We start from the raw sequence: 26,383 nt of genomic DNA on the forward strand, positions 1-26,383 counted from the left end.
CCAAACTGATTCTGTATGAATACAATATGGTATTTTCAATACAGGTGTCAAATTAATTTATTAAAACTAATACAGATATATGTATATTTTTTTTGATAAATTAGTTTGCTAAATTATAAGAATATATATATTTTTTCATTTAACAATTGCAACTAAAAGAAATTAAATATTGAACAAAAATATATTGTCACATTCTTTGCATGCTCAGCATGCTGAAAGACTTGAAGTTGCTACAGATTTTAAGAAGTGATAATTATAGGGAAGAAACTTCTCTTTTTCATCCGTTTAATCAAACATTTGATGCCTCAGCTGTCTCAGTCCTATAGCGTTCTGCAACTACAACTAACCTGAGGCTTGGATTTGGCTGCAGGTGCCCCTGTACATCCTTCTCAGCAGCACACATGTGGGTACCATTTAATCCCACTTCTTCCTGAGCTTTGCTTCATCACAAGACCAAAGGTGGCATCCCGTGTCACAGTCTTATCATCATCCAGAAGAAACATTTGAAGAAACATTTACGCGCCTCCTGGTTTTGTTTTCTGATCCTGCGAAAAGACTGAGGACAACAAAGCCCAGAGAACACAAGATACACAACATCCAACATTCAGACTCAACAGCCTCCATAAATGAAGAGCACCAGGTTGGTTCAGTTATAGTAGATATGAGCATACTTCACATTACTGGGTATGAATAATAATGAGGAGGCAAACTTTGACGATGCAGAGCATGATGTCCCATCATCAGACTGTAAACAAACATCCACCAGGCTTCTTTGTTGCCAAAATTGATGATTCTCCTATCAGGGATCAGTAGCGTGTATTAACCTGTGGTACAAGCAGCAGTCACTGAAATATTACTGTTTCAGATAAGAAATCTAGGACATAAAAGCCAGAGTGGGAGGGATCTCTGCAAACTGACTTAGGTCTGCAAGTGTGAAGCTCAACAAAAATCTGACTCTCCAGTCACAGACAAACAAAAACTCCAGCTGGGAGATAGAAAATGCTGTCTGGAGGAGCCCCCTGGTCTGTCATCCTGCCCCCCCCCCAGTAAGGGGGACTCCCCACAACTATGTATGCATACATGTTTTCAGTTCATTCCAGACTTCCTGATGCATTTTAATCAGTTATCACTGCCTTGTTATTACATTCCTGCTTATTACACAGAAAGTGTCAGAGGTGCTCTGGCCCTTTATTGTCATTTTACATGTACAACGAAATTATGAGTGCTCCATAGCAACTGTGGGGGTATAAGATATAAATAGTAAAACAGCAGGAATAAATAACAAACAGGAGAAATATATACAATCAAGCAAAATATATGAAAGTTACTGAGACCATGGGTCAGATTGGTGAGGTGAGTGGGCAGGGGTGGAGCGTAAGAGGATAGGGTTTGTTAACAGCCTGAATGGCCCAGGCGAACAAGCTGTTTGTGAGGTAAAGACCCTACATTAATAGAGAGAAAACACTGAAAACCCCAACATGATATGACTCCCTATGAGAATGTGCTTTGGCAACAATGGGAAAGAAAAACTTCAATTTATCAGGAAGAACCCTCGTGAAGAACCAGGCTCAGGGAGGAGGAGCCATCTTTCGCTCTACATTATTATATTCCTTTCTTCTGGTATTATTATTATTAATAATATTGTTGTTGTTGATTTTGTTGCTGTTGTTTTTGTTTTTGCACTCATTACAAAACTTAAATAACCACGTGAGGTTATATGCATATTCACTTCTGTAAACACTAGCTAGTCATTTTATTGGAGGGGTCATTCACAAGCAAAAAGAACAGAAACATCCTTGCTTATGATGTTTCTGTTCCATTATGATCTCTCTGTTTGTAGAAAAGTTCAGTTCTCTGTAATGTAATGTTTTTGGTAAATTATTCCTGTCTGTGTGTGTGTGTGTGTGTAGTCAATCCATATGCTGGCCATTATTTTAACTGCGCTACGGCAGCTTCTCTGTACTGTCATAGAGCTAAATTGTGCCTAGTTTTGCCTGTAGGTGTTCTTTTTTTGTTTGTTTTTGTTTTAGTTTACAGCTAAAAAAAAGAAAATACCTTAGTGGTTAATAACCAAAGTAATATGCTTACTTTCTTGCTGAAAGTAAGATGTGAAGATGGCTATCAGCCTAAAATCTGTGTGTTATACAGGCCTCTTCATTGTTATTATTATTTATATAGCACCAAATCACAACAACAGTAGCCTCAAGGTGCTTTACAGGGAGTGCAGAATTATTAGGCAAATGAGTATTTTGTCCACATCATCCTCTTCATGCATGTTGTCTTACTCCAAGCTGTATAGGCTCGAAAGCCTACTACCAATTAAGCATATTAGGTGATGTGCATCTCTGTAATGAGAAGGGGTGTGGTCTAATGACATCAACACCCTATATCAGGTGTGCATAATTATTAGGCAACGTCCTTTCCTTTGGCAAAATGGGTCAAAAGAAGGACTTGACAGGTGCAGAAAAGTCAAAAATAGTGAGATATCTTGCAGAGGGATGCAGCAGTCTCAAAATTGCAAAGCTTCTGAAGCGTGATCATCGAACAATCAAGCGTTTCATTCAAAATAGTCAACAGGGTCGCAAGAAGCGTGTGGAAAAACCAAGGCGCAAAATAACTGCCCATGAACTGAGAAAAGTCAAGCGTGCAGCTGCCAAGATGCCACTTGCCACCAGTTTGGCCATATTTCAGAGCTGCAACATCACTGGAGTGCCCAAAAGCACAAGGTGTGCAATACTCAGAGACATGGCCAAGGTAAGAAAGGCTGAAAGACGACCACCACTGAACAAGACACACAAGCTGAAATGTCAAGACTGGGCCAAGAAATATCTCAAGACTGGTTTTTCTAAGGTTTTATGGACTGATGAAATGAGAGTGAGTCTTGATGGGCCAGATGGATGGGCCCGTGGCTGGATTGGTAAAGGGCAGAGAGCTCCAGTCCGACTCAGACGCCAGCAAGGTGGAGGTGGAGTACTGGTTTGGGCTGGTATCATCAAAGATGAGCTTGTGGGGCTTTTTCGGGTTGAGGATGGAGTCAAGCTCAACTCCCAGTCCTACTGCCAGTTTCTGGAAGACACCTTCTTCAAGCAGTGGTACAGGAAGAAGTCTGCATCCTTCAAGAAAAACATGATTTTCATGCAGGACAATGCTCCATCACACGCGTCCAAGTACTCCACAGCGTGGCTGGCAAGATATATATATGTATATATATATATATATATATATATATATATATGTATTTATTTATTTTTTTATCTTATTCTTTCCCAGTTAAATTTACCCTTCATTCTAATTTGTGTTGTACAGTTATTTCATTTTTAACCTTAATTTATATTTTATTCCTTCCTAGTTAAATTTACCCTTTTTAATTTTTCATATTTATTTCCTGTCTTATTCATAGCCTTTTCCTTTTTTGTTTTCTTTAGGTCACGAGCAGTTGTCCAAGCATTTCACTACATATCGTACTGTGTATGACTGTGTACGTGACAAATAAAATTTGAATTTGAAAGGGTATAAAAGAAGAAAAACTAATGACATGGCCTCCTTGTTCACCTGATCTGAACCCCATTGAGAACCTGTGGTCCATCATCAAATGTGAGATTTACAAGGAGGGAAAACAGTACACCTCTCTGAACAGTGTCTGGGAGGCTGTGGTTGCTGCTGCACGCAATGTTGATGGTGAACAGATCAAAACACTGACAGAATCCATGGATGGCAGGCTTTTGAGTGTCCTTGCAAAGAAAGGTGGCTATATTGGTCGCTGATTTGTTTTTGTTTTGTTTTTGAATGTCAGAAATGTCTATTTGTGAATGTGGAGATGTTATATTGGTGTCACTGGTAAAAATAAATAATTGAAATGGGTATATATTTGTTTTTTGTTAAGTTGCCTAATAATTATGCACAGTTATAGTCACCTGCACACACAGATATCCCCCTAAAATAGCTAAAACTAAAAACAAACTAAAAACTACTTCCAAAAACATTCAGCTTTGATATTAATGAGTTTTTTGGGTTCATTGAGAACATGGTTGTTGTTCAATAATAAAATTATTCCTCAAAAATACAACTTGCCTAATAATTCTGCACTCCCTGTATAAAACTTTTATTCTTATGCTTTGAATAAACATGTCAGATTTTCATAAAACATTCATTTGTATGTTATAATGTTTTTCTACACCATGTGTAATTTTTATAGAACCTTTCTTTATTCTATGTATAATCATGTATCTTTGAAAAATAAAATATCTAATCTTATCTTTTGTACTTTGTGGTTATTGAATAAATATTAGCCACTGTGGTGGGGTGTGGTCTGCGGTGCGGCTGCAAGGTAGGCGGACGCATGTGGACGACAATCACACCTCGCTGGCTTAAAGTCTGAATTCAGTCCTGACTGTTTGTTCATGTTGGAGTTTGTGGCTGCAAGCTGGAAAGCTGCAGCCAGTGTGTGAACGACAAGCGTGAATAAAGTGCATGCTGAAAAGCATGGAAACATGGTCGGGTCTGCCGTAGATTAATTACAGCCACATATAAACTGATAAAAACAGATGGCTGAAAGAAATGTTTGATGGAAAAAGGAAAAAGAGTGTTGTGCTGCTAAACTTTGAGGTTCTAAGTCACCAATGTTTAAATAAGAAAATGCCAAGAGGAGACTAGCAGCCCTGAGTCTGCATGCAAAACATGAAAACTCCATAGCAGTGATACTTGTTCTTACATAAGTGCAAACATAGGTGGTATTGTTCAAGTGAAACAAGAACATATCATTTTACAGTACATTTTTGCCATCCTGTGATCTCATTTGCCACATTCTCCTAACATCTTAGAGCTATTTCCAAACAAGAATGTTTATGTTAGATTCTGTTTTAACATGTCACCAATTATAATTCTGACTTTGAAGTAAAGACACTTTTTGTTTTGGCTGTTTTTAATCAGTTCCAGTCGTGTTCAACCCCCATTTAGATTTACTTTCCCAAACTTTGTGGCACTAATGATTCTCTGAATTTGTACAGAAATTCTAGTGTAAGTCTGAGTTTTGGGCTGCTTTGGAGTATTAGTTGTTTTATATTACCCGAGTCCTGAGTAAAGTGTGGTATAAATGCAGGCATGGTCTCAGTGTTTTCTTCAGTGTTCTGGCTGATGTTGTTGAAGCCACAGTGAGCATTTTTGTCCGTTCACCAGTGTGGCGGTATTTGAAAAATATACATCACGGGTGAAATGAAGATGGTTAAACTGTTACATCGCAGCTTTAATTTGAATTAACGTGTTTGTCTGTCTGCAGGCTTCTCAGCCAGACGAGCTGACCATCGAGGAGCAGGAAATCTTGGAGGTCATCGATGATGGCGACATGGAGGACTGGGTCAAGGTACAAAAATAACACAAACACAGTTATGTAGCAGAAGCACTCTCATGTTTGAGGGTTGGTTGTTTTGTGTATTAGTTCACTCTCTGGCTCTTAGACTGTTTGACAAACATTTAGTTTCAGTTTTTATAAGACCTCGCACCGGTACGGACTATCTACTGGACGTTTTAGTGTTTCTCTGGGATCAGCTGGACTGATGTGGCTTCAGGAATTAGAATAATTCAACTAAAATGCGTGCGGTGCATTGGGGCAGGTCAGGTTGGCCTGGGTGGTAGAAGCTCTGCTGAACATAAAGACAAATCAAAAAATGTACAAATACACAGTTCTCTGCTTCTTTTTTTCGCCCCGCAGCTGTAAAGGGCTGATGGGAGATTCTCGTCACCCAGCCGGGCAGGCAGGTGGGCGGGCATGGCTGAGAGTCTGACAGGGGTCAAGTGGTGGAACGACACTTGACCCCCGACTTGAACGACACGTCTCCCTCATGCATGAATAACACGAAGAACTTTGCCTACTTGGTGTTCAATGCTTTTGCTGTGTAATTATATTGTCTTCAACGTTCCAGCGAATAGGTTCAAGCTACAAACCTATCATTAATTGGTCCTTCGAGAGCCGGAGCCCTGGAGTCGACATTCACCGAGGGGAGAAGAGACACGCTGAAAGACTGAGGTCAGCCAGGAAGTTCCTGTAGTAAAGTCCCGAGACGTGAGAATTTGTCATCGGGCAGGTGGATTAGCTGTCTGTTTTCTCTCCTCGATGAATGACGATCGGCGGGATTCGAGGCTGATATTACATGCTAAGCAACACCAAGTAAGTTTAAGTCTTTGCCACTGTGTGCGGCAAAGCACGCAACCACTGTGTGAGTTTGCGTTGAAATTCTTTATCACTGTGTGCGATAAAGTGCATGATCATTGCGTTGTAAGTCTTTGCCACTGTGTGCGGCAAAGCACGCAGTCACTGTGTGAAAACTGCGTTGTAATGGATGATGGAGAAGCTGAATTGAATATGAAAGTGCAAGTCTATGCCACTGTGGGCAAAGCACGCAACCACTGTGTGAGGTTGCGTTGCGGTCTCTTCTGAGCTGATGAGCAAGCTACACATTATCAGATCGAGAGCTGGCTGAGAACTCCTCAAAGAGAGGGAAACAGAACTGTGATAACTGTGATAACTGGAGTGTGCAGCGTTTCCGTGAGCAGTTTTTCTGCATCTTGACTCATGTGTGTAGAGTGTTCATAGCATCAGCATCATGTTTTTGTTATTTGTTTTGTTGGGTTGAAAAATAAATAAACTTGTGATCATACTCATGGATCACCATGGCACATATCACCAGCCATATGATTTATTTATGCACATGAAAAAAGTGAGTGTGAATGTGTCTGACGTCACAGTGTTTTTGTGCGCTGTGTAAAAGTAATTGCCTCCAATTGTGAGAGCGGTGATTCTGCAGGTCACCAGCTATTGTAAAGAAAAAAAAGAGTGAAAAAGAGACAAAATTTACATTGTAGATGAAAAATAATCATAGGAAAAAGGTTTTGTGTTGATCAGCCAAGAACAACTACAATTTCATTTTCTGCTTTTAAGAAAGGAAACATGCAGGCCAAGTTTCTGGCTGACTTATTTACGGTGCCATGTGTTTCTCAAACTCACAAGCGAGCTCTCACTCCTCCCTGAAGACAAGGAATGCAGCTCCAAAGAGCAATAACATGGCAGATAAAGAGACAGCAGCAAAGTCCTGAGCAAAGAGTCCCAGCAAGCAGCAGCAGTGTGGACGAACAGCATCAGAGAAGAAGAGCAAACCCATCACCCTGCCTGATTGGATGAATGGCACTGTGTTTCCAACAAGCTGCAACTTCACTGTGCATGTGACAAGAACATTTGAGGAGAACTGAGGAGACTGTAGGAGTTTGACATTTGCCACTGTCGCGGTTCGAATTTTTGAGGAAGAGACATAGGACAGAAAGTCCATAGTGGGTCAACACAAATGATTTTATTAAAATACATATGTGGTGAAGATGGGCTCTGCAAAACATCAGGCTCAATCTCCCGCCTGACAATAGGTGGGTGTGATATTTATACTTATGATGACCAGTAACTCCAGTGAGGACATATTCTAAAAAAGGAACCGCTACTTCCTCTGTTCCTCCAGATGCTTCCTGTTATTCTACTCTCTGCACTTCAGAACAGAGCATGAGCATACCGTTTACAAGCAACACAAGTCTGTGTGCAGGCAGACTTATGTCTGTATTTTAACCTCAGTACATGACCTCACTCAACAAACAAAGACATTTTAGAAGTATACTTCCTGACTCCGTTTGAGTCATCTGTTACCAGGCAAACTCCAATGCAGCAGGCTGCTGAATGCACACAGGCAATATGTAGTAAATTATACTGTAAACATGTAGGCAACCTTTCAATAGCTGAACTTTGCTCCATTGATCGGCCAGACATCGCGCTGCCCGTAGCTTCAAACCATTAATTAACTTGACCAAGCTTCAACCCTTTAATTATGCAATATGTGTATAACATGATTACAGTTGCACCTGCAATGAAAGATTATTATGTGCTTATGCTAACACCTGAAATACAGACTTTAATATAACATCATCAGTTTCAATAAATGTGTCAATGAAATGACAATAATGATAAATCATAAATGATGCAACAGTAATAATAAGGATTATGAATAGTAACATAGATTATGAATGTAAAATAATATTTCATCTCTATACTCCTCCTCTTTGGCCTCGAAAAGGCCAACACTCCTCTTATTGTCTCACTCCTCGGGCCACGCAGCCACCTCCTCTTTGAGTGAAATGATGCTCTGCGATCCTTCTCTTCTTTCTTCAACTTCCCAGGTAGACTACTGGTTAGTCGTTGCACGGGTCAGAGGGTTTATTCTGCCTCTGTTTTGCCACCCGTGTTATTTGGAGATGAGCTTGTCTCCACCAAACTCTCATCTGCTACTGCACATTGAGACCAATGGAACTAGGTCCCGCCTGTCCCCTTCAACTGGACTGCTGTTGTGGTACGAGCCGTCACTTTTGGAGCTTGGCACGCTCCCTTCATCCCTCAGGTTCTCATGTTCCAACGCTGCTGAAGATTTAAGGCAGAGCACGTCGTACACCTTAGTTGTCTTCCTCAATGTCCACGATGAATCTCTCATTTTATTTAAAACGTTGCTGTGGGAAGACTCCTCTCAATCTCCTGCAAGCTCAGTAGCACAGCTGCCTGTACTATTTCTGCCGTTCCTCAAGATGATCACTGATCCTCCTCAAGCCTCTATCCTGGCCTCCGCTTCCATCCTGTAGGCGCCCTTCCTCACTCACTTCTCGTCATGGCACCTCACGACACCTACAAATTAAAATGACCCTCCTCTTGCACCTGGCTTCCGCCATGTGTCAACTCCCTACTGAGACCTGTACAAGAATGTTACACATTCTCTCTAAAACAATCTCCCGCCAACCTGTAACCCTGTGTAAAAACATTAGTCAGCAGTTACATGTTAAGCTCATTTAACTTCATCTGCTTCTCTCACCCCAACCGGTCGCAGCAGATGGCCGCCCCTCCCTGAGCCTGGTTCTGCCGGAGGTTTCTTCCTGTTAAAAGGGAGTTTTTCCTTCCCACTGTCGCCAAAGTGCTTGCTCATAGGGGGTCATATGATTGTTGGGTTTTTCTCTGTATCTATGAAGCGCCTTGAGGCGACTTTTGTTGTGATTTGGCGCTATATAAATAAAATTGAATTGAATTGAATTGAATTAACTCCCAGCTCCACCTGGAACCTGTATCCTGGAAAACAAATCTGTTAAATCAAACATCTTATTTACAACCAACTATAAATCATGAAAGCGATAAAGTATTCAGCATAACAGACAAGTATCATGTTCAGGATTTCTCAAATCATTAAATCACTATTAGTGCCACAATTTATTTTATCCACAATTTAATCAGTGACTTCCTTAAGCAATGTCACTCCACTTGTTTTATCACTATGAGCCCCCTATTAAACTGTTCCATAAAAACTGCATCTCTTATTTGTTTTCTCATGTCCCTTGTCTGTTTTGTACCGAATCCTCCACATGCACTCTTAACAAAAGCAAAACAAACATTAGCAACACATTGACCATCTCGGGTTAGGCGTCAGCCCTCCACATTCCAGAGGTGCTATAAAAAGATTTCCTGTAAAAAGAATCACACTGTTTTCAAGACCGGATGTGTCTCCCCCCATATTCACTCCCCTGTAGTATTCAACAAAGTATATTTGATGACTTTATGGTGTACCTTTGTGAGTTATACCAGGGAGTCCATTAGCTCTAAATTTGAGGAGCACAGTATGCAGACTTGAACGCACTGAAGATGTAACACTATTAACAAGATAATCAACCTCTGTGGGAGTAGCGTTTAGGTAGCTCCCCTGCACTGTGTTGGCACATGGTTCATTGAAAGCATCAACTTTCCCTCACTGTGATGCACAACAGTTTAACAGTAAGACTTTATGCCTAAAACCAGGACTTTGAAACTTCATTTAACATTTTAGGTGAATTTCTTGTTTAAAAACAGTTGCTTCTGTAGTGTTATAACAACATTTTTGTAAGGACACTGTTTTCATTTCCCCTCCCTTTAGGACCCTGTCATCAAGATACCATTCAGCAATGTGTACCAGCATGTGTGCACATACCGGGACCTGTACTATAAAACATTTGAGCTTCCCGCCTGCCCACCTGGTGTAGACCCGATCGTCACCTACCCTGTGGCTTTGAGTTGCCACTGCGGTCGCTGTGCCATGGACACATCTGACTGCACCTTTGAGAGCCTGCAACCTGACTTCTGCATGAATGACATCCCTTTCTACTACTAAAAGAAGCTCAATCATATTTAAACACATTATACAGAGTATACGGAAGCTGCCCTGTTGTTTAGAATCAACCAGTAATTACAAAAAAAAAAAAGTTTCTGCTATCGAAATAAACACATGATGAATATTTCTCTCAAACAGTGTCTTAAAAAAAGATAAAAGGTAATTGACGCCTGACGTCTGAAAGTTGACGCCACAGCTGGAGTAACTTTAACTTTCCTCATATCCTAAGGCCAGCAGAGATTCAAAATGACATCTGTGTAAAATTTACATGGAAAAAAGTTCTTTCTGTAAAGTGATATATAACCTAATTCAACAGTTTATGAAGAATTTATGTCCCATTGCTAGTTTCAAGTCTTACTGATGTGACACGATGCATTTACTTCATAAACTGTGGATCCGATTACAGTCAGCCTTAGTAACTCTAATTTGTGACTCTAATTGGATTTCATCTACTTTAATTGGACATTAAAGTAGGCAAGAAAACTACATTGAAGATGGTTGAGCTGGCTAAACGCTGGTGGTAGAGATGAAGATGGCGGCTTGAATGGATCACCTATTAGTGAAGAAACGATTTGACTTTTACCAATGGGATCTTAATATCATAGCTGTTAACCTCCCTTGTGGCCATAAAATGTGGAAGCTGCAATGCCCATCATGTTGAAAAGAAAGTTCAAGTTCTCTGTTCAGCTAAAAGAGACTTTTTCACTGGGATGTCAGACCTCAGGATCTTAAGCAGAGAAACAGCCAGTTTTTTATTGATGAAAAATGTATTTCTTTATTTCTTTATGTGAAATAATTATGGAAGATAAGCAGTCAGATCGGGGTGTCGCTTCAGAACGCAACAACTGACAGCACCTTGGGTCATCCCTTTGTCGCTGACAATGTACCACCTGTTGGTCTTTTCATCATAGCACTCCAGATTGCAGAATAAGCCGCCATTGTGGAAACCTCCAACCACATACAGCTGGTCCTCCAGCACTGCAATGCCGAAGCTTTGACGAGGGTGTAACATGGGAGCAACGTTGCGCCAGCGTCTTGTTCTTGGGTCATATGCGATGACACTACGCAACTGAGTGATACCGTTAAAGCCACCAACCTGTGCAGACAAAGGACTTGTTACAGTCTGTAACGTAAAAATGTTCTGTTGTAAAAAAGTAAATAGGTCTCCAGATTCCAAAATATCTGATTCTAGGGTAATTATAGAAATCACATTCCAATAACCCAGTACATGGTACTTGGAAAATAATACAGACTCCCAAATACAGGTACAGTAAACATTCCATGTTTGAATTTCTGTCCGTAATAAGATTATGTTTTAAGCTCTTCTTACTACAAAGATTTCGTTATTGTAGGCGACCACGGCTCCCCCAGTCCTCCCGGTTTCCATGGGTGTGATCAGTGTCCACTGGTTGGTGTCAGGGTTGTAGGACTCAGCACATGACAGAGGTTCATCTTCAGTAACACCACCAAAAATGTACACCTAGAAATTAAAATCAAGTTTAAGTCAAAATTACTAGTTAGTTTGTTTGCTTGCTTGTTTTAATCAATTTTAAATCATGCCTTTTATCTGTTTTTGTTTCTAATGTCTCTGTAAAGCACTTTGAATCACCTTGTTGTTGAATTGTGCTATACAAATAAATTTGCCTTGCCTTGCCTTACTAGAATTAAATGTTTCAGCTTCCAGAAAAAACTTACAAACACTAAAAATGTCTGTGAAGGTTCTCAGTCATCCAGGTCATCGTATTCTAAGGAGCTTGGAAAGACATAAATCTAAAAAAAAATATTCACTTTTTAAAAATTACTCCCATTGGCCAGCTTTATAAGACTATTAAAAAAATGTTTTTTGCACAGAAGCTCACAGAAAAGTAATATTTTACTGTGGGCTCATGTTCCAGTGCATAAATACGTTGGTTGGCTGGCTCCAAAAGATAATAAATCCCCATATGTTGTAAATCCAACTACATAGCCTTAAAAATCCTTTTTACAGCCAGACACAAAAGACCAAAAAAAACCTAATCCATATGGATAGCGTCCTGGCTAAAATTTGGGTTTGTGACTGCTTTGGGAAGTGTACTTCCCAACCCCCCTGAGCCAAGGTCACCCCGTTTGTGGGGCGACCTTGGCTCAGGGGGGTTGGGAAGCGTATCTGTAACCGGAAGGTCGCTGGTTTGATCCCTGGGCTCTCTGTCCTGATCGTTGTGTCCTTGGGCAAGACATTTTACCCTACCACCTACTGGTGATGGCCAGAGGGGCCGATGGCGCGATATGGCAGCCTCGCTTCTGTCAGTCTGCCCCAGGGCAGCTGTGGCTATAACTGTAGCTGCCTCCACCAGTGTGTGAATGTGAGAGTGAATGAATAGTGGAATTGTAAAGTGCTTTGGGTGCCTTGAAAAGCGCTATATAAATCCAATCCATTATTATTAATCTATTATTACTGACAGATTAAGGCATTGGCATCTTTTGGTGCATTTCTAATGGAATTATTTGACTGTACATTTTATTGACGCAGCTTGTTAACCAAGGTTGTTAGCATTACCAGTTAACTTTGTCCACCACTTTCTCCACAAAACCAACATGGCAGAGATCTTCCACTACCTCAATTCCACTTACCTTGCCGTGTAGTGTTGCAGCACCAGCTTCTGCCCTGGGCTTGTGCATCGATGCAATCATAGTCCACTGGTTGGTGTCAGGCTCATATCGTTCTGCATTTTTCAGTGTCTTTTGGTATTGGCACCCGCCCATAGCATATATGCAGCCATTCAGTGTGGCCACACTGAGAAAGCCCCGCTCTTCATGCATCGGCCCCACCTCTGTCCAGGTTTGGCTGGTGAGGCTGAACCTTCTCACATGACTTGAAAAGCTTGTGAAATCAAAACCTCCGATGCAATAGACACATCCATTGAGGTAAGCATAACCGTAGAATCCCCGATACGGTGTCAAGCTCAGCGGCACCCAGTAGTCAGCTCGGACATTGTACATCTCAATCTTGTTACTTGGTAAAGGACCACCAACGGCCAATAAGACTTCAGACGGCAGGCGTGTTTGGGGTATAGGTCTCTCCACAATGGACTCATTTAGCATCTTCATGGCAGTGGTTACCATATCCATGCATGCCGGACTACTACTCACCACATCATTTCTGCTCACAGTGCCAACCAAGTACTCAGTGGGTATTAATAGTAGGCGGACCTGGATGAAAACAAGAATCATAAGGGAAAAAGGCAAGAAATACAACATTAGACTGTATATAAGAGTTGGATGTAGCCACCATGCCACCACCCATTAGTGAAGTATAGCACTATCCCTATAATCAAAATGTCATGGAATCACCCAGATAGCTATGGTAGCTCCTGGCATTGCCTCCAATCAGCTGTGGCATTGCCCTTAAAGACCCTAACATTACCTGTAAAGAGCCACAGCATCACCTGCCAAACAACAAAGGCAGGTCATGGCATTACCTCCAAACAAGCAGTGGTGCCACAGTCAAGTTTCAATGCCATTATCTGAGCACTGAGTAACCTCCTGCTGTAGAAACAGGTCCCACAATGAGGGTTTGTCCTGTTGTAAATGCCTAAGGTCCAGTCAGTAAGTTCTGGCAGAACACTATGGGCATAGTCAACTTTTCTGTCAGAAAAGCTAAAGTGCAGTTCAGACACATTATCAATAATGCACTTCTGAAACTACAAATCAACGGCCAGTTTTATCTGGACGCAAGTGTAAATAATACTTTTACAATTTATTAAGGACTAAATGATGAGCACCTTCTGATGCACACTCCCAAGTGAATTAGAAACACCCCCCCACCCCCACCCCACCCCCCAATGTGATTAAGAATGAAGAAGAATGATTCCCCTACATTAACTCTATTACCAAGCCTTAAGTTTGAGTAATTCTGCCATTGCAATTTTAGCTTTTTACACGTCAGCCATAAAAGGCTGATGGGCGAGCAGGTGGGCGGCCTGGACACCCAACTCTGTAAACACAATAGTGTACAATCAAACTTCTTTTTTTTTTGCATCAGGCATCAAGCTTATGTTTTATTTTTTATTCCCAATTCAAATTGCTACAGCGGAAGTTGCTTTCTATACTTTCAAACTGTACCATTCATTCAACAGCCCCTCACTGAGTAATAAACAAAATAAATGCACTTAGAGGAGCAATTAAATTGATATCCCATTTTCAGTTACCTGCTTGAGCAGTGCGGGCATGTCACACCCACGTTCCACAGGGGAATAGTTGATCCATCTGAGAATGGCCTCAAACACAGTGCTCTCCTGCTTCACATTGAGCTCATCATTCTCGATAAGATCTGATAGTTGCTGCACAGAGAGCTGAAGGAACTCCAAGGAGAGTGCACCAACCTCTTCAAAGTGATGGAGGATGTAGAGAAAGGCCTTTCCCCTGAGGTCAGGACAGTTGTGTAAGTGTGCCAGATTGTAGATACTGACGCAGTTATTTACACAAAGCTTCCTCTCCAGGAAGTCGCAGCAGGCTTGAATGATGCCAGTCACGATAAAGTGGTCTGCTTCCGCCAACAGCTCCAGTACATTGTCCTCCGTCACCACAACAGATTGGGTATAGGCATATTCCAAAATGAGGCTCATTGCTTTTGGAGACACAGTGGGGAAGTTGTAGACCTTGTTTGATGGTAGTGGTTTGTAGCAGAAGAGATCCCTGTGCAGATTCAGATCAGCATTTTCACATTGTCTCTCTGTCATGGAACTTAAAAAGTACCTGATGTCGTGCAGCTCATAGTTAAATAGCATTTGTATAATTTTTCAGCTGCATGCTTACTTGAGCAAGCTGTGATCAAAGAGATATGAAATTAAAGTAACAAAAATCTAAAATGACTTGATTTCAAATGGGCAATCTCCTATTTAAGGTCATCTATTCAGACATGTGCAGAAAAACATTCAGCATTGCTGCTATGTTTAGACAGACAGAAAGATATAGAGTTGTCTAGGCATTGTAGCAAATATTCCTATACAGTAACAGGGTTAGAGCGACAGGGGACAGCAGGCATTAAATAGCTGCAAATATAATAACTGAATTTCACATTATCAAATTTACTGACTAGACAGAATTGGAAAGAGCGGACATGTCCCACTGCAACAGAAATGGCATATCATTGGCCACCTCTCAGTCTGGCCCTAAATTGATTACCTGCCTATTTAGACATACAATTTCAGCTAAACTGGTGAAGGCACAGCTAATATCACCACTGATGTGGTCCTTTTGGTGCAGGCCAGTTTGTGCACAAATTTATTAGAACTGCTGCTGCTGTTGTCGTGCTGATGAAATATAATCAGAAAGCCAGTTTATAGCGTCTGTAATCTTTCAAACTACCTCTTAACGGCTCATTGTGGAGTCAAACACAAACCTACACTATATATGTATCCCAACAAACCTCCCAAAATAAATAACTAAATAAAAATACAGGACTGATTTTTTTTTCCCCCCCTAAAAATTGCTCCAGAACATTTCTAGTGATCAAAAAGTACAGTGTAACATTGAAACCTCCCAATACCTGCTGCACTGTGTTACATGAAAACTTTGAAGTAGGATAAATGCAGAACCAAACCACAGCCAAACAACACAGGCCTGCTCACCTGAAGTATGCACTGCAGTTACAGAGGATGATCCTGTGAATTTTAAACTCAACATCTCCAGCTCGGATCACAGAGTCACAAACCTGTCCATCCAGAAAAAGCTCCCTAAAGACGGTACTACGGGCGCTGGTCATTATTCAGATGTTACTCAAGATGTTTAAACTTCTAAAAAATCTCCTGTTTAGTGTTTTCCTTTAGAGAGCCGCCTACAGTTTGTGAGGTACTTTGTCTAAATTACTGATTACGTTAACTTATGCTGCCTGGAAAGTGTCACTACTCTGTTTATATTTGAAAATCATAGTGCATCATTCCGTTAATTGACTGTGTGCACGTTAGCATATGCTACTTCCGGTGCGGAAACGCCTTTGGGGAGCTTTGTTTCCGGTGTCCTATTCGCGCCTGGTTTACGGTCCAAAACAAGTTAAGCAAATGAATGAATCAAGCAGCGATTTACATTTCTATAGATGTCTTGGGCATTTACCCAATATATCTGTAAATGATGTTCATCGACTTGTTAATATTTTTCCCTGCACCTCAGGGCAAAAGAGAAAAGGGATTCAAATGTTATATTTCTCAGCTGTCCCTCGTTTACAGCGGGTGTTATGTTCTAAAAATAACCAGCGATAGGTGAAATCAAGTAGCCAATTTTATTTTTTGACGCTGCAAAACGTTTCGTGGACATCCAGTAGTGCACTTCAGAGTCACCCTGCTAGCAATCGATGCAGCGATTCTGCACTGTACAGGAGAGACGTCACGGAGGAGATCGTCTGCAGTAGGGCTGCACGATTTTGCATAAAATGAGAATCACGATTTTTTTGGCTTAGAATTGAGATCACGATTCTCTTTTCCAATATAAATATTTATTGCACTTATTAACTGCACATCAACTTCCTAACAGTTGAGACTGAACATAAAAACAATAAATAAACATAAAAACAACAAATGTCTCACGTTTTGTTGTTGCCGCAAAATGTTGTACTGCTTGAAATTCCGTCTCCACCATTGCTCGACACTGCGTGTATAGAGCAGGTAGTGCAACAATAGAAAAATAGTTGCGGGACAGCGTTTGTCTAGGGTGTTGATCATTTTCCTAAATCCCTCGTTTTGCACAGTGTTGATGGGAGCCATATCTTTGGTCAGGTGATAAGTGATAGCCTCCGTAATTTCTTTGTGCCTGCGGAAGTTCAGCGTGTATAGGGAAGCGCTGTATAAGGTTCCCGTTATTGATGTTTGGGTGGTTGACCGGGACGGATTTTCTCCTGTCACTTTCTCGTCATCCCTGACGTGCTCTCCGTTGTTTTTCCCCTGCTAATTTTAGCATCCCACGGCGCAGCTTCTGTATCACGTGGTATAAGGCTCCGCCCTTTTCATTTGTTGAGCAGAAAGAGTGAGCGCTTGTTTTCATGCAGATTACGTCCCGGATCAAAATGCGGTACAATCGTCGTCGTCTTTTTTTTTTCTTTTTTTTTTAAATCGTTGTCATTTGGAAATGAGATCGCACATAAATATGAATCGAGATTGTGATTTTCTAATGATTAATCGTGCAGCCCTACTGTGTAGGTGTGTACTTGACTAGCTGATCTCGACATAATGGGGGAAACATCTGGTTTGACTATTCTTCACCTGTAGTTTGAATGCTGAACATCTGCCTGTTTAAATCACGAGACCAGTCACTATACAGAGATGTGCTTCTGAATGTGGACGATGTGTCTTCTGCATGCAGTAATGCAGTTCTGCTTGTGTTGAGTGATGTAAACAACTGATCGATCTAAACTCTTTAAACGTAAAAAATTGATCATTAGATTTTTTATGACACAACAGCGGTGAGTGTTCCCACCTTCTGCTCTTTGTAACTTAACGCGATCTTTCCGTTTTTGAGTTTTGGACATGATTTTGGAGTATATCTTTGCAGTAGCGATTGACCGCAAAGTCAAGCTACCGGAAATGTACAACCCCACATCCGGTCTCAAACCAGGAATTTAGCATTTTCTCGTACACAGGGTCAATTTGGTTCCACATATTTGTGTGAGCAAACATTCTCTGTCATGAACTTAAACAAGAACCGATTGAGATCAAGGATGAGTGACTCCCACTTGCGTGATATTTTATGCATCTCAACCACTGCCCTCAAAGCACACCTAATTGCTTTACTAAAATCTAGATCTCAGTATCACCCCTCTCATTAGTCCAGGGATGCCCAAATTCTGTACTGGAGAGCTGCTATGCATGTTTTAGTTCTTTCTGGTTTAGCACAGTTGAATCAAATGAAGAGCAGGCCTCCAGGAGTGACATCCCTGCATTACTCATGTGTTTCTCAACAGTAAAAAGCATAAAGCATGCTAATGCAATACACAAAAGGAAACGTATTTTGTTAAACTCTTAAGACTCATCCAGGCTGGAGAAACTGATCAGGAAGGCTAGCTCTGTGGTCGGCATGAAGCTGGACACTCTGGTGACAGTGGCAGAGAAAAGGACATTAAAGAAACTGCTGGACATTATGAACAATGCTGGGCATCCTCTGCACACGGCCATAAACAATCAGAAGAGTCTGTTCAGTGACAGGTTGCTTCTCCCCAAGACAAGAACTAACAGACTTAAAAACTCCTTTGTCCCACACGCCATCAGACTGTTTAACTCCTCTCTGGAGGGGAGAGGGAGGGGAAACAGGAGGACAAAGGAGGGGGGAACAACTAAGCTGTAGTGCCTCTTCACCTCACTGTACAATACCTTGTGCAATACTTTTTGTAAATAGTCAACAGTGCAATAGACTCAATACTTGAAATGTGCAATTCACTTGTATTTTTATTTTTTATTCCTATTTATTCTATTTATCCCCTTTGTATATTTTATTTATATTGTTTCTGTATTTATATATGTGTGTGTGTGTGTGTGTGTGTGTGTGTGTGTGTGTGTGTGTGTGTGTGTGTGTGTGTGTGTGTGTGTGTGTGTATATATATATATATATATATAACAATTCTGTAACTGTAACTTCGGTCGTTGCTGTGCTTTTTTTTTTTTTGGAAGTCAAATTTCCCAGAGGAACCCACCCGAGGGATTAATAAAGTTCTATCTTATCTTATCTTATCTTATCTTAGATTTGGTTTTAACTGTTGATGTTATGCTCTTAATTCATAGTTGAGTGTGTTGTGTACATATTGTGTAAATTTACAAATGTGTTTATTTCTTGCAGCAAGTGAACTTCCAGTTGTGCAATCTTCCAGTATGTGAAAAACTTTGGCTTCCTGAAAGGTCTTGTAAAAGTCAAAGGGCGAAATTCACTTTAAAAAAAACTTTATTGATAACAGAACACTTTTCATTACTTATAACGCCTGTTTAAATGTTCATTAGGCAAAGATATTGCAAACTCATGGAAATTTAGGGTATTCTATACAGTTTGTTCAATGTTGTCTGACTCTCCAGATATAAATGAAAGGCAGAATTGTGTCTTTAGAGTTGTAAATGCTTGCCTGAGTGTCTTTTATTTAGGTACATTTCTATTTTAAAAATAACGGGTAATTGTGACTATTAAAATTGTTCTTCATTATATTTTCATGTAACTTTGTTATGAAAAAAAAAGTCAAAAGGAACCATTGGCCCCCAGGCGTCTTCACTTTATAAAATTTGGCCCTCTTTGCAAAAAGTTTGGACACCCCTGGCCTACATAATAAGAAGTACACACTTGGAGTTTTTTTTTAAATTAAAAAAACTGTTCGATACTAGGGCTGCCACGATTAGTCGACTAGTCACGATTACGTCAACTATCAAAATCGTCGAAGACTAATTTAATAGTCGACGCGTCGTTTGAAGCTTTGTAAGATCCCAAAAGACGCAGGAATAAGTAGTAGGATTTGAGAGTGTAATAACGGACTGAAACAGAAGATGGCAGCACTGCATGTACAACGATGCCAGCTGCCGTTAAACCCCGAAGAAGAAGAAGCAGTGTCCCAGAATTCATAGCGCGGCCCTGCTCAGTTTCCAAAAATGGCAGCAGCTAGTTAGTTTTAATATTACTCTTATTATTCTTTCTGGGTCACAAAATAAATGTTTAACATATTTCAGGAGAGAATGTAGCTGTGTAAACTTCAAATATCTGCTCAGTTTATCAAGACACCACATATTTTCAAAAGCGCCCCGACATTTTCGGAGACGTCTGTTACCCACTAGCTCGATAGCTAGCTGGGGTTCAAGGCTCACTAGAGCCGTGAGAACACCGGACTCCTGGCAAATCGTTTTCAAACCCACCGCCGTCTTTCGCTACTCAGGTTAAACATGATATATAAGTCACTTAGATAACTTAAAAATGTTATTGTTTGGGTTTTTTCAGTATTTTATTTGTTCCTGAGTAAATCGGTTTGGCTGAGATTAAAGTTATAGTTTATACAGTCATTGGTTTTTACACAGCTGAATAAACGTCAAGCAGACAACTGATCATCAGAAGTGTGAGATGCTCGAGAATATACTCCGGTGCCCTGTTATATTTTAGATAGCAAGGAGCAGACGGCTGAGTTTATTAAACTTCACCAAAACAATCTGCAAATTTAATTAAAATTTAATAAACTATCATCTTGTCTTTATTTTTTAGTTAGCACATACACTTAAAGCTGTAAGCTAATGATAGTTATATTAGAGCAGATGCATGCTGGTGCAGTAAGCTCTGTGTTGCATGATCTGATTAGTGGACTAATCGCAAAAATAATCGGGTGACTAGTCGACTATCAAAATAAACGTTTGTGGCAGCCCTATTCGATACTGTCAATCATGAAATTCTAATAAAAAAAATGGAAAGTATGGGTTTAGGGGAGTGGTTTTGGACTGATAAAAAGCTATGTAGTGAATAAGCAACAATATGTACAAATAAATGAGTAGGAATCTAAATTGATGGATCTTGCTTGTGACATACCTCAAAGATCAGTATTAGGTCCAAAAGAATTCATGGATTCTTTATTGTCATTCGCATCACATGTTTACATGAGGTGGAACGAAAATTACGTGCAGCGAAAGAAACAGAGTAACGAAGAAACAGAATAAAAAGAAAACAGAATAACAAGTAATAAGTATTACAATTAAATCTATGCAATATATCGGGTGTGACTGCTTTTATTTTCTATTTCTGGTACAATACTAGCCTGCAAGCAGGAAAGAAATGATACGGCAGGGAGTACATGTAACATTATGAGAAAACAGTGCTGAGCATGCTTCTGACTACTAACAACAGGCCAAACCATGGTCTCACACTGCCACCTACTGGTACAAAAATGGAGCATCAGCTACAAATATCCCAGACTAGTTACCAGGTCTATAGTTAAAACTAGTTAATTTAGAGGATTTTCAAAAGAAAATATCACTTACATTTAAAATAAAATAGCTTAAATATAAGTTAATTCACATAAATGTGATTAGACATTAGTGGCTATCACACACACACACATTCATACTGTTGCTCTTTGATTAGATAACTCTATGGCTGCTGTCAATATACAGGCGAAGCTTACGGGTTATGCAGCCAACTTTGTAAGTTGGATCATTAAGTCTATGAATCACCCTGTTAAGCACAAAAAGGTGCTTACACAACTGAAAAAATCTGATATGTCTTTTCCACAGGGGACTCACCTTTGTATAGCAGACCGATATAGATTGAAGACTGGTTCGGTTGGCCAAATAGTCCATTCCAACTTTAACACTAAGACAGAGGGGTGGCCATCCTTATTGGTAAAAACGTCCCATTTCCCGTATCAACCATTTTATCTGATCCTATGGGTCCCTATGGGTCATTACTGTGGTTGGCCAACTTTATGAACTGATTTAAGCCAACATTTACGCCCCCAAATGGGATGATGAAACCTTAATTGTCTATTAATTCTCGTGAATTCTGGATATGACAACACACAATCTCATTTTAGCTGGAGGTACAAGCTGTGTGCTCTCTAACCTAGAAAGAAGCTCTAATAAGGATACTCATCCAGGGCATGCTCCGACTATATTCCTGTCCACAAAATGTTCTATTGGATAAATTCATTTGTCACTGATAAATGTCCTCTTCCACTTATTGAAACTTGCAATTATCAATCTATTGTTATTTCAGATCATGCCCCCCTATTGATGAGATGGGGGTTGGATGCCTCACTGCCCTCCGCCTCTGGCAGTGGCCCTTTCTACTAAGAAGGCAAAAGTTCTGCATGTCCTGGTGACCCTCCACCTGTTTCACAGGTGGGTGCAGCCTGATCTATCTAGTGGAAGTCTAGACAGACCAGACCAGCTCAACCACACAGACACTTCCTACCTGATTTGAGGACAAAAGCAGAGTATGCAATATGTGGGACAAACACACACAACAGAGGGGAAAGAGATAGAGAAATTGGCAAATGTGAGATCATGCTAAGCAGCTTGAACTGAAAGTGACTGGAAATAATTAGTCGAGCAGGAAAAGCCACTGGGAAAAACAGAAAGTGGTACAACGTGGAATACAGTAGGTCAGAGGAAATTGCTGGATCCATGGGTTCCATTGATGTGGAGCAAGTAAACAACCTTCAAGTGACACGGTCTGAAGATGCCAAGTCATGCACAGACAAAAACAGAGATGAAATATTAGTGGTAAAGGAAGATATCTTCTCGCAAGCCAAACAAACTGAACTGACAACTGACAACTGGAAAAGAAAAAATGTGTTTGAAGTGGAGAAAGATAAAAGTCAGAAATTTCTATCAACAAGGTGTGTGTGCACACTCAAGGAAACACCAGGGGGCATTGTACCCAAGCTAGACTGGTTGCAAGAGGCTTTGAAGAAATAAACACTCAAGAACTTTCCAAAGACTCACCAACATGTTCTTCCGAGTCCCTGAAGATGGTCATAGCAGTCATATGTCAAAATCAATGGAAACCGAACTCTATGGACATTAAAGCAGCTTTTCTACAACGTAAAGATTTAACCTGAGACATGTACATCCGACCACCTGAAGAAGCACAGAGCAAAGGAACTATATGGAAGTTGAATAAATGTGTTTATGGCCTGGCAGATGCTTCATTATTCTGGTACACCAAGGTGAAATACACCGTGCAGAAGCTGGGGGGCACAGTGTCAAAAGTCGATCCAGCTGTCTTCTACTGGCTAGATGATCTTTGTAAGGTGACGGGGTACTTGCATGTCATGTACAGTAGCAGTTTTTGATATGGGCGATACGGGCAGTTGCCCGGGGCGGCATCGTGGTGGGGGGCGGCATCACGGACATCGGCAAAAAAAAAAAAATTGCTCGTAGTCATGCTGCCCCGACGTCAGCCAGCGCATATTGGGAATGGTACAGGCACCGATCGGTTTTCTATCGCCCATTTGCTGAGAGCAAGGGCGCCCTCTGTTTGCGAGGTGCGCCTGCTGCTTGCGGCGCAGAGAGGAGAGGGCGGGGCGGCGGGGGATTCTCTGGCTGGCTGGAGCAGCATCTAATAACCAACTTGCAAAATAAAAACAAAACAACAAACACGAAAACACCAGACATTATAATACAGACTTATAATTTGCACCAATGTTTTTTCAAAATTCTATATGCAAAAAGTGAGCGCGAGAGCCCTCAGTGCGCCTACTTGCTGCTGAAGTCAAAGTAAACTTTATTGTCATCTCCGCTACATACAGTCCAGTACGACGAGACGAGACGACGAGGCTCCAGTTACAGCAGTGCAAGTAAACAACAATAAATATAAGAACAGTAAGAAAATAAATATACGCTTTAGGACTCGGGGTAAAGGGAGCAATAACAATTGAAAATTTATAATTTACAGTCTGATGATTTAAAGTCTCACACACAAGCCGTCGAAAGGGGAGGGGGGCGGCTGCTTCCAAATAGAGCACATTTCATTCATAATGTTGTAAATTATGTATTCATAATTTGAATCCTGGGTTGTGTGAAATCCCAGAAATACACCTTAGGCAAAGTTAATCTGTGAACTAAGGTGTAGGTCTATTAGGTTATGTTGTGGTGATCCCTGAGTTGGGGGATGGGTTTTCATACTGGAGTGCAAAATTAAAACCAATGGAAGATGGACAAGAAAAGTTCAAAGCCATTAGGTGCTCAATTTTTAAAAATGAGAAAAGAAGAGGAGGAGAAACGAGCCAAAGATACAGGTAAGCAGATGTGTCATTGGATAATTGACACATCTAACCCCTAACCCTAACCCTTTAACTACATCGGGATGGAGGTTTATTCTCTTCAGAATGAAATACAAGTACAACAAGATACGTACATAAAGAACCTACAGCCTATTCCTATTGATCCCAGGTTTCAGTTCTTGGGTGAAAGCAAATCCGTCAAATTAGTGGTGTTTAGTCATTTCTTGATGGAAAACCTCTCAGATGGAGGCACACAAGGTGGATATTTTATCATGTTGATGGGAGAAGGTGGAAAGTTTTTGCCCATATGTTGTCAGTCGAAACGGATCAGGAGAGTGGTACAGAGTACACTAGCAGGAGAGACTTTGGCCCTTGCAGGTGGGATCGACAGTGCTATGTCAGAACAGTGTGAGAATCTCCAGCATGTTCGTCACAAATGGAATGAGGGGGGGGGATGGAAATAAGGAATTGTTGTGTCTGTTAAAGCACAGAATCAAATAAAAAGAGTTATGTATGCATTGCATTGATAAAAGATTAATAATAAATCATAATGGGTGTGCATGAATTAAACGGTCCTTAAGACATGAGAAAAAGGAGAAGTGATTTTTGTTTGTATGAAACTTAAGAGTTTTTAGGGAAGTTGAGCTGCAGCATTGTTGGGTGGAGTGGAAGAAAGGAAATGCACTAAAACTGCAAGTCATGCCAGTGCGTTAAAGATACAGTGGGGTAAAAAAGTATTTAGTCAGCCACCGATTGTGCAAGTTCCCCCACCTAAAATGATGACAGAGGTCAGTAATTTGCACCAGAGGTACACTTCAACTGTGAGAGACAGAATGTGAAAAAAAAATCCATGAATCCACATGGTAGGATTTGTAAAGAATTTATTGGTAAATCAGGGTGGAAAATAAGTATTTGGTCAATAACAAAAATACAACTCAATACTTTGTAACATAACCTTTGTTGGCAATAACAGAGGTCAAACGTTTACTATAGGTCTTTACCAGGTTTGCACACACAGTAGCTGGTATTTTGGCCCATTCCTCCATGCAGATCTTCTCGAGAGCAGTGATGTTTTGGGGCTGTCGCCGAGCAACACGGACTTTCAACTCCCGCCACAGATTTTCTATGGGGTTGAGGTCTGGAGACTGGCTAGGCCACTCCAGGACTTTCAAATGCTTCTTACGGAGCCACTCCTTTGTTGCCCGGGCGGTGTGTTTTGGATCATTGTCATGTTGGAAGACCCAGCCTCGTTTCATCTTCAAAGTTCTCACTGATGGAAGGAGGTTTTGGCTCAAAATCTCACGATACATGGCCCCATTCATTCTGTCCTTAACACGGATCAGTCGTCCTGTCCCCTTGGCAGAAAAACAGCCCCATAGCATGATGTTTCCACCCCCATGCTTCACAGTAGGTATGGTGTTCTTGGGATGCAACTCAGTATTCTTCGTCCTCCAAACACAACGAGTTGAGTTTATACCAAAAAGTTCTACTTTGGTTTCATCTGACCACATGACATTCTCCCAATCCTCTGCTGTATCATCCATGTGCTCTCTGGCAAACTTCAGACGGGCCTGGACATGCACTGGCTTCAGCAGCGGAACACGTCTGGCACTGCGGGATTTGATTCCCTGCCGTTTTAGTGTGTTACTGATGGTGACCTTTGTTACTTTGGTCCCAGCTCTCTGCAGGTCATTCACCAGGTCCCCCCGTGTGGTTCTGGGATCTTTGCTCACCGTTCTCATGATCATTTTGACCCCACGGGATGAGATCTTGCGTGGAGCCCCAGATCGAGGGAGATTATCAGTGGTCTTGTATGTCTTCCATTTTCTGGTGATTGCTCCCACAGTTGATTTTTTCACACCAAGCTGCTTGCCTATTGTAGATTCACTCTTCCCAGTCTGGTGCAGGTCTACAATACTTTTCCTGGTGTCCTTCGAGAGCTCTTTGGTCTTGGCCATGGCGGAGTTTGGAGTCTGACTGTTTGAGGCTGTGGACAGGTGTCTTTTATACAGATGATGAGTTCAAACAGGTGCCATTCATACAGGTAACGAGTGGGGGACAGAAAAGCGTCTTACAGAAGACGTTACAGGTCTGTGAGAGCCAGAGATTTTCCATGTTTGAGGTGACCAAATACTTATTTGCCACCCTGATTTGGGGCGTGCAGCTCGGATCTCAGCTGACCCTTCTCACCCTGGACACAGTCTGTTTGACCTGCTCCCCTCAGGCAGGAGGCTCCGGTCCATTCGCACCAGAACCTCTCGCCATAAGAACAGTTTCTTCCCCTCTGCTGTCGGACACATGAACAATAACCGTATGACTGTTCCCACCACTAACACATGACCCTACGCTGTGTTCACTGCATCATTCCATGTTTAGCACTGATCACCACCTGCACTCATGTATATATCATGTATATATCTATCTACTTAGCACTTTTAATTCTTATTCTTATTTTATATTTTTATGACAGTAT

At 41.1% G+C, this 26,383-nt stretch overlaps 2 protein-coding genes across 3 annotated transcripts; one reads left to right on the forward strand and one right to left on the reverse strand.

Moving 5' to 3' along the window:
* Positions 1-5,341: 5,341 nt before the first annotated feature.
* On the forward strand, positions 5,342-10,230 carry LOC146606836 (gonadotropin subunit beta-2-like). The gene is made up of 2 exons (XM_085349369.1): positions 5,342-5,359; positions 9,975-10,230. The coding sequence occupies exons 1-2, from the start codon at positions 5,342-5,344 to the stop codon at positions 10,206-10,208; spliced, it is 252 nt and encodes an 83-aa protein (XP_085205495.1). The 3' UTR covers positions 10,209-10,230.
* A 743-nt stretch (positions 10,231-10,973) lies between these two features.
* LOC146606837 (kelch-like protein 10) lies at positions 10,974-17,131 on the reverse strand. 2 transcript variants are annotated; one of them, XM_085349353.1, is made up of 5 exons: positions 16,769-17,131; positions 14,396-14,882; positions 12,819-13,397; positions 11,539-11,688; positions 10,974-11,304 (listed from the first exon to the last, which is right to left on the reverse strand). In XM_085349353.1, the coding sequence occupies exons 2-5, from the start codon at positions 14,810-14,812 to the stop codon at positions 11,005-11,007; spliced, it is 1,446 nt and encodes a 481-aa protein (XP_085205479.1). In that variant the 5' UTR covers positions 14,813-14,882; positions 16,769-17,131; the 3' UTR covers positions 10,974-11,004. The 2 variants fall into 2 exon arrangements, with proteins under 2 accessions (XP_085205479.1, XP_085205478.1); XM_085349352.1 differs by lacking the exon at positions 16,769-17,131 and adding an exon at positions 15,818-16,439.
* Between the last annotated feature and the right edge of the window lie 9,252 nt (positions 17,132-26,383).

This window comes from Diplotaxodon limnothrissa, unplaced genomic scaffold (assembly GCF_057381915.1).
Source record: "Diplotaxodon limnothrissa isolate DT_005_m unplaced genomic scaffold, D_limnothrissa_male_GT1.1 unmapped_scaffold_6, whole genome shotgun sequence".
NCBI classification, from domain to species: domain Eukaryota; kingdom Metazoa; phylum Chordata; class Actinopteri; order Cichliformes; family Cichlidae; genus Diplotaxodon; species Diplotaxodon limnothrissa.

Bases quoted from the DNA above. Each gene is read 5' to 3' on its own strand.
- LOC146606837 (XM_085349352.1), bottom strand. From the start codon at position 15,951: ATGACCAGCGCCCGTAGTACCGTCTTTAGGGAGCTTTTTCTGGATGGA. The intron at 14,883-15,817 runs GTGAGCAGGCCT...GAATCTGCACAG, and splicing joins AACTGCAGTGCATACTTCAG to GGATCTCTTCTGCTACAAAC. The intron at 11,305-11,538 runs GTAAGAAGAGCT...TTGTCTGCACAG, and splicing joins ACAATAACGAAATCTTTGTA to GTTGGTGGCTTTAACGGTAT.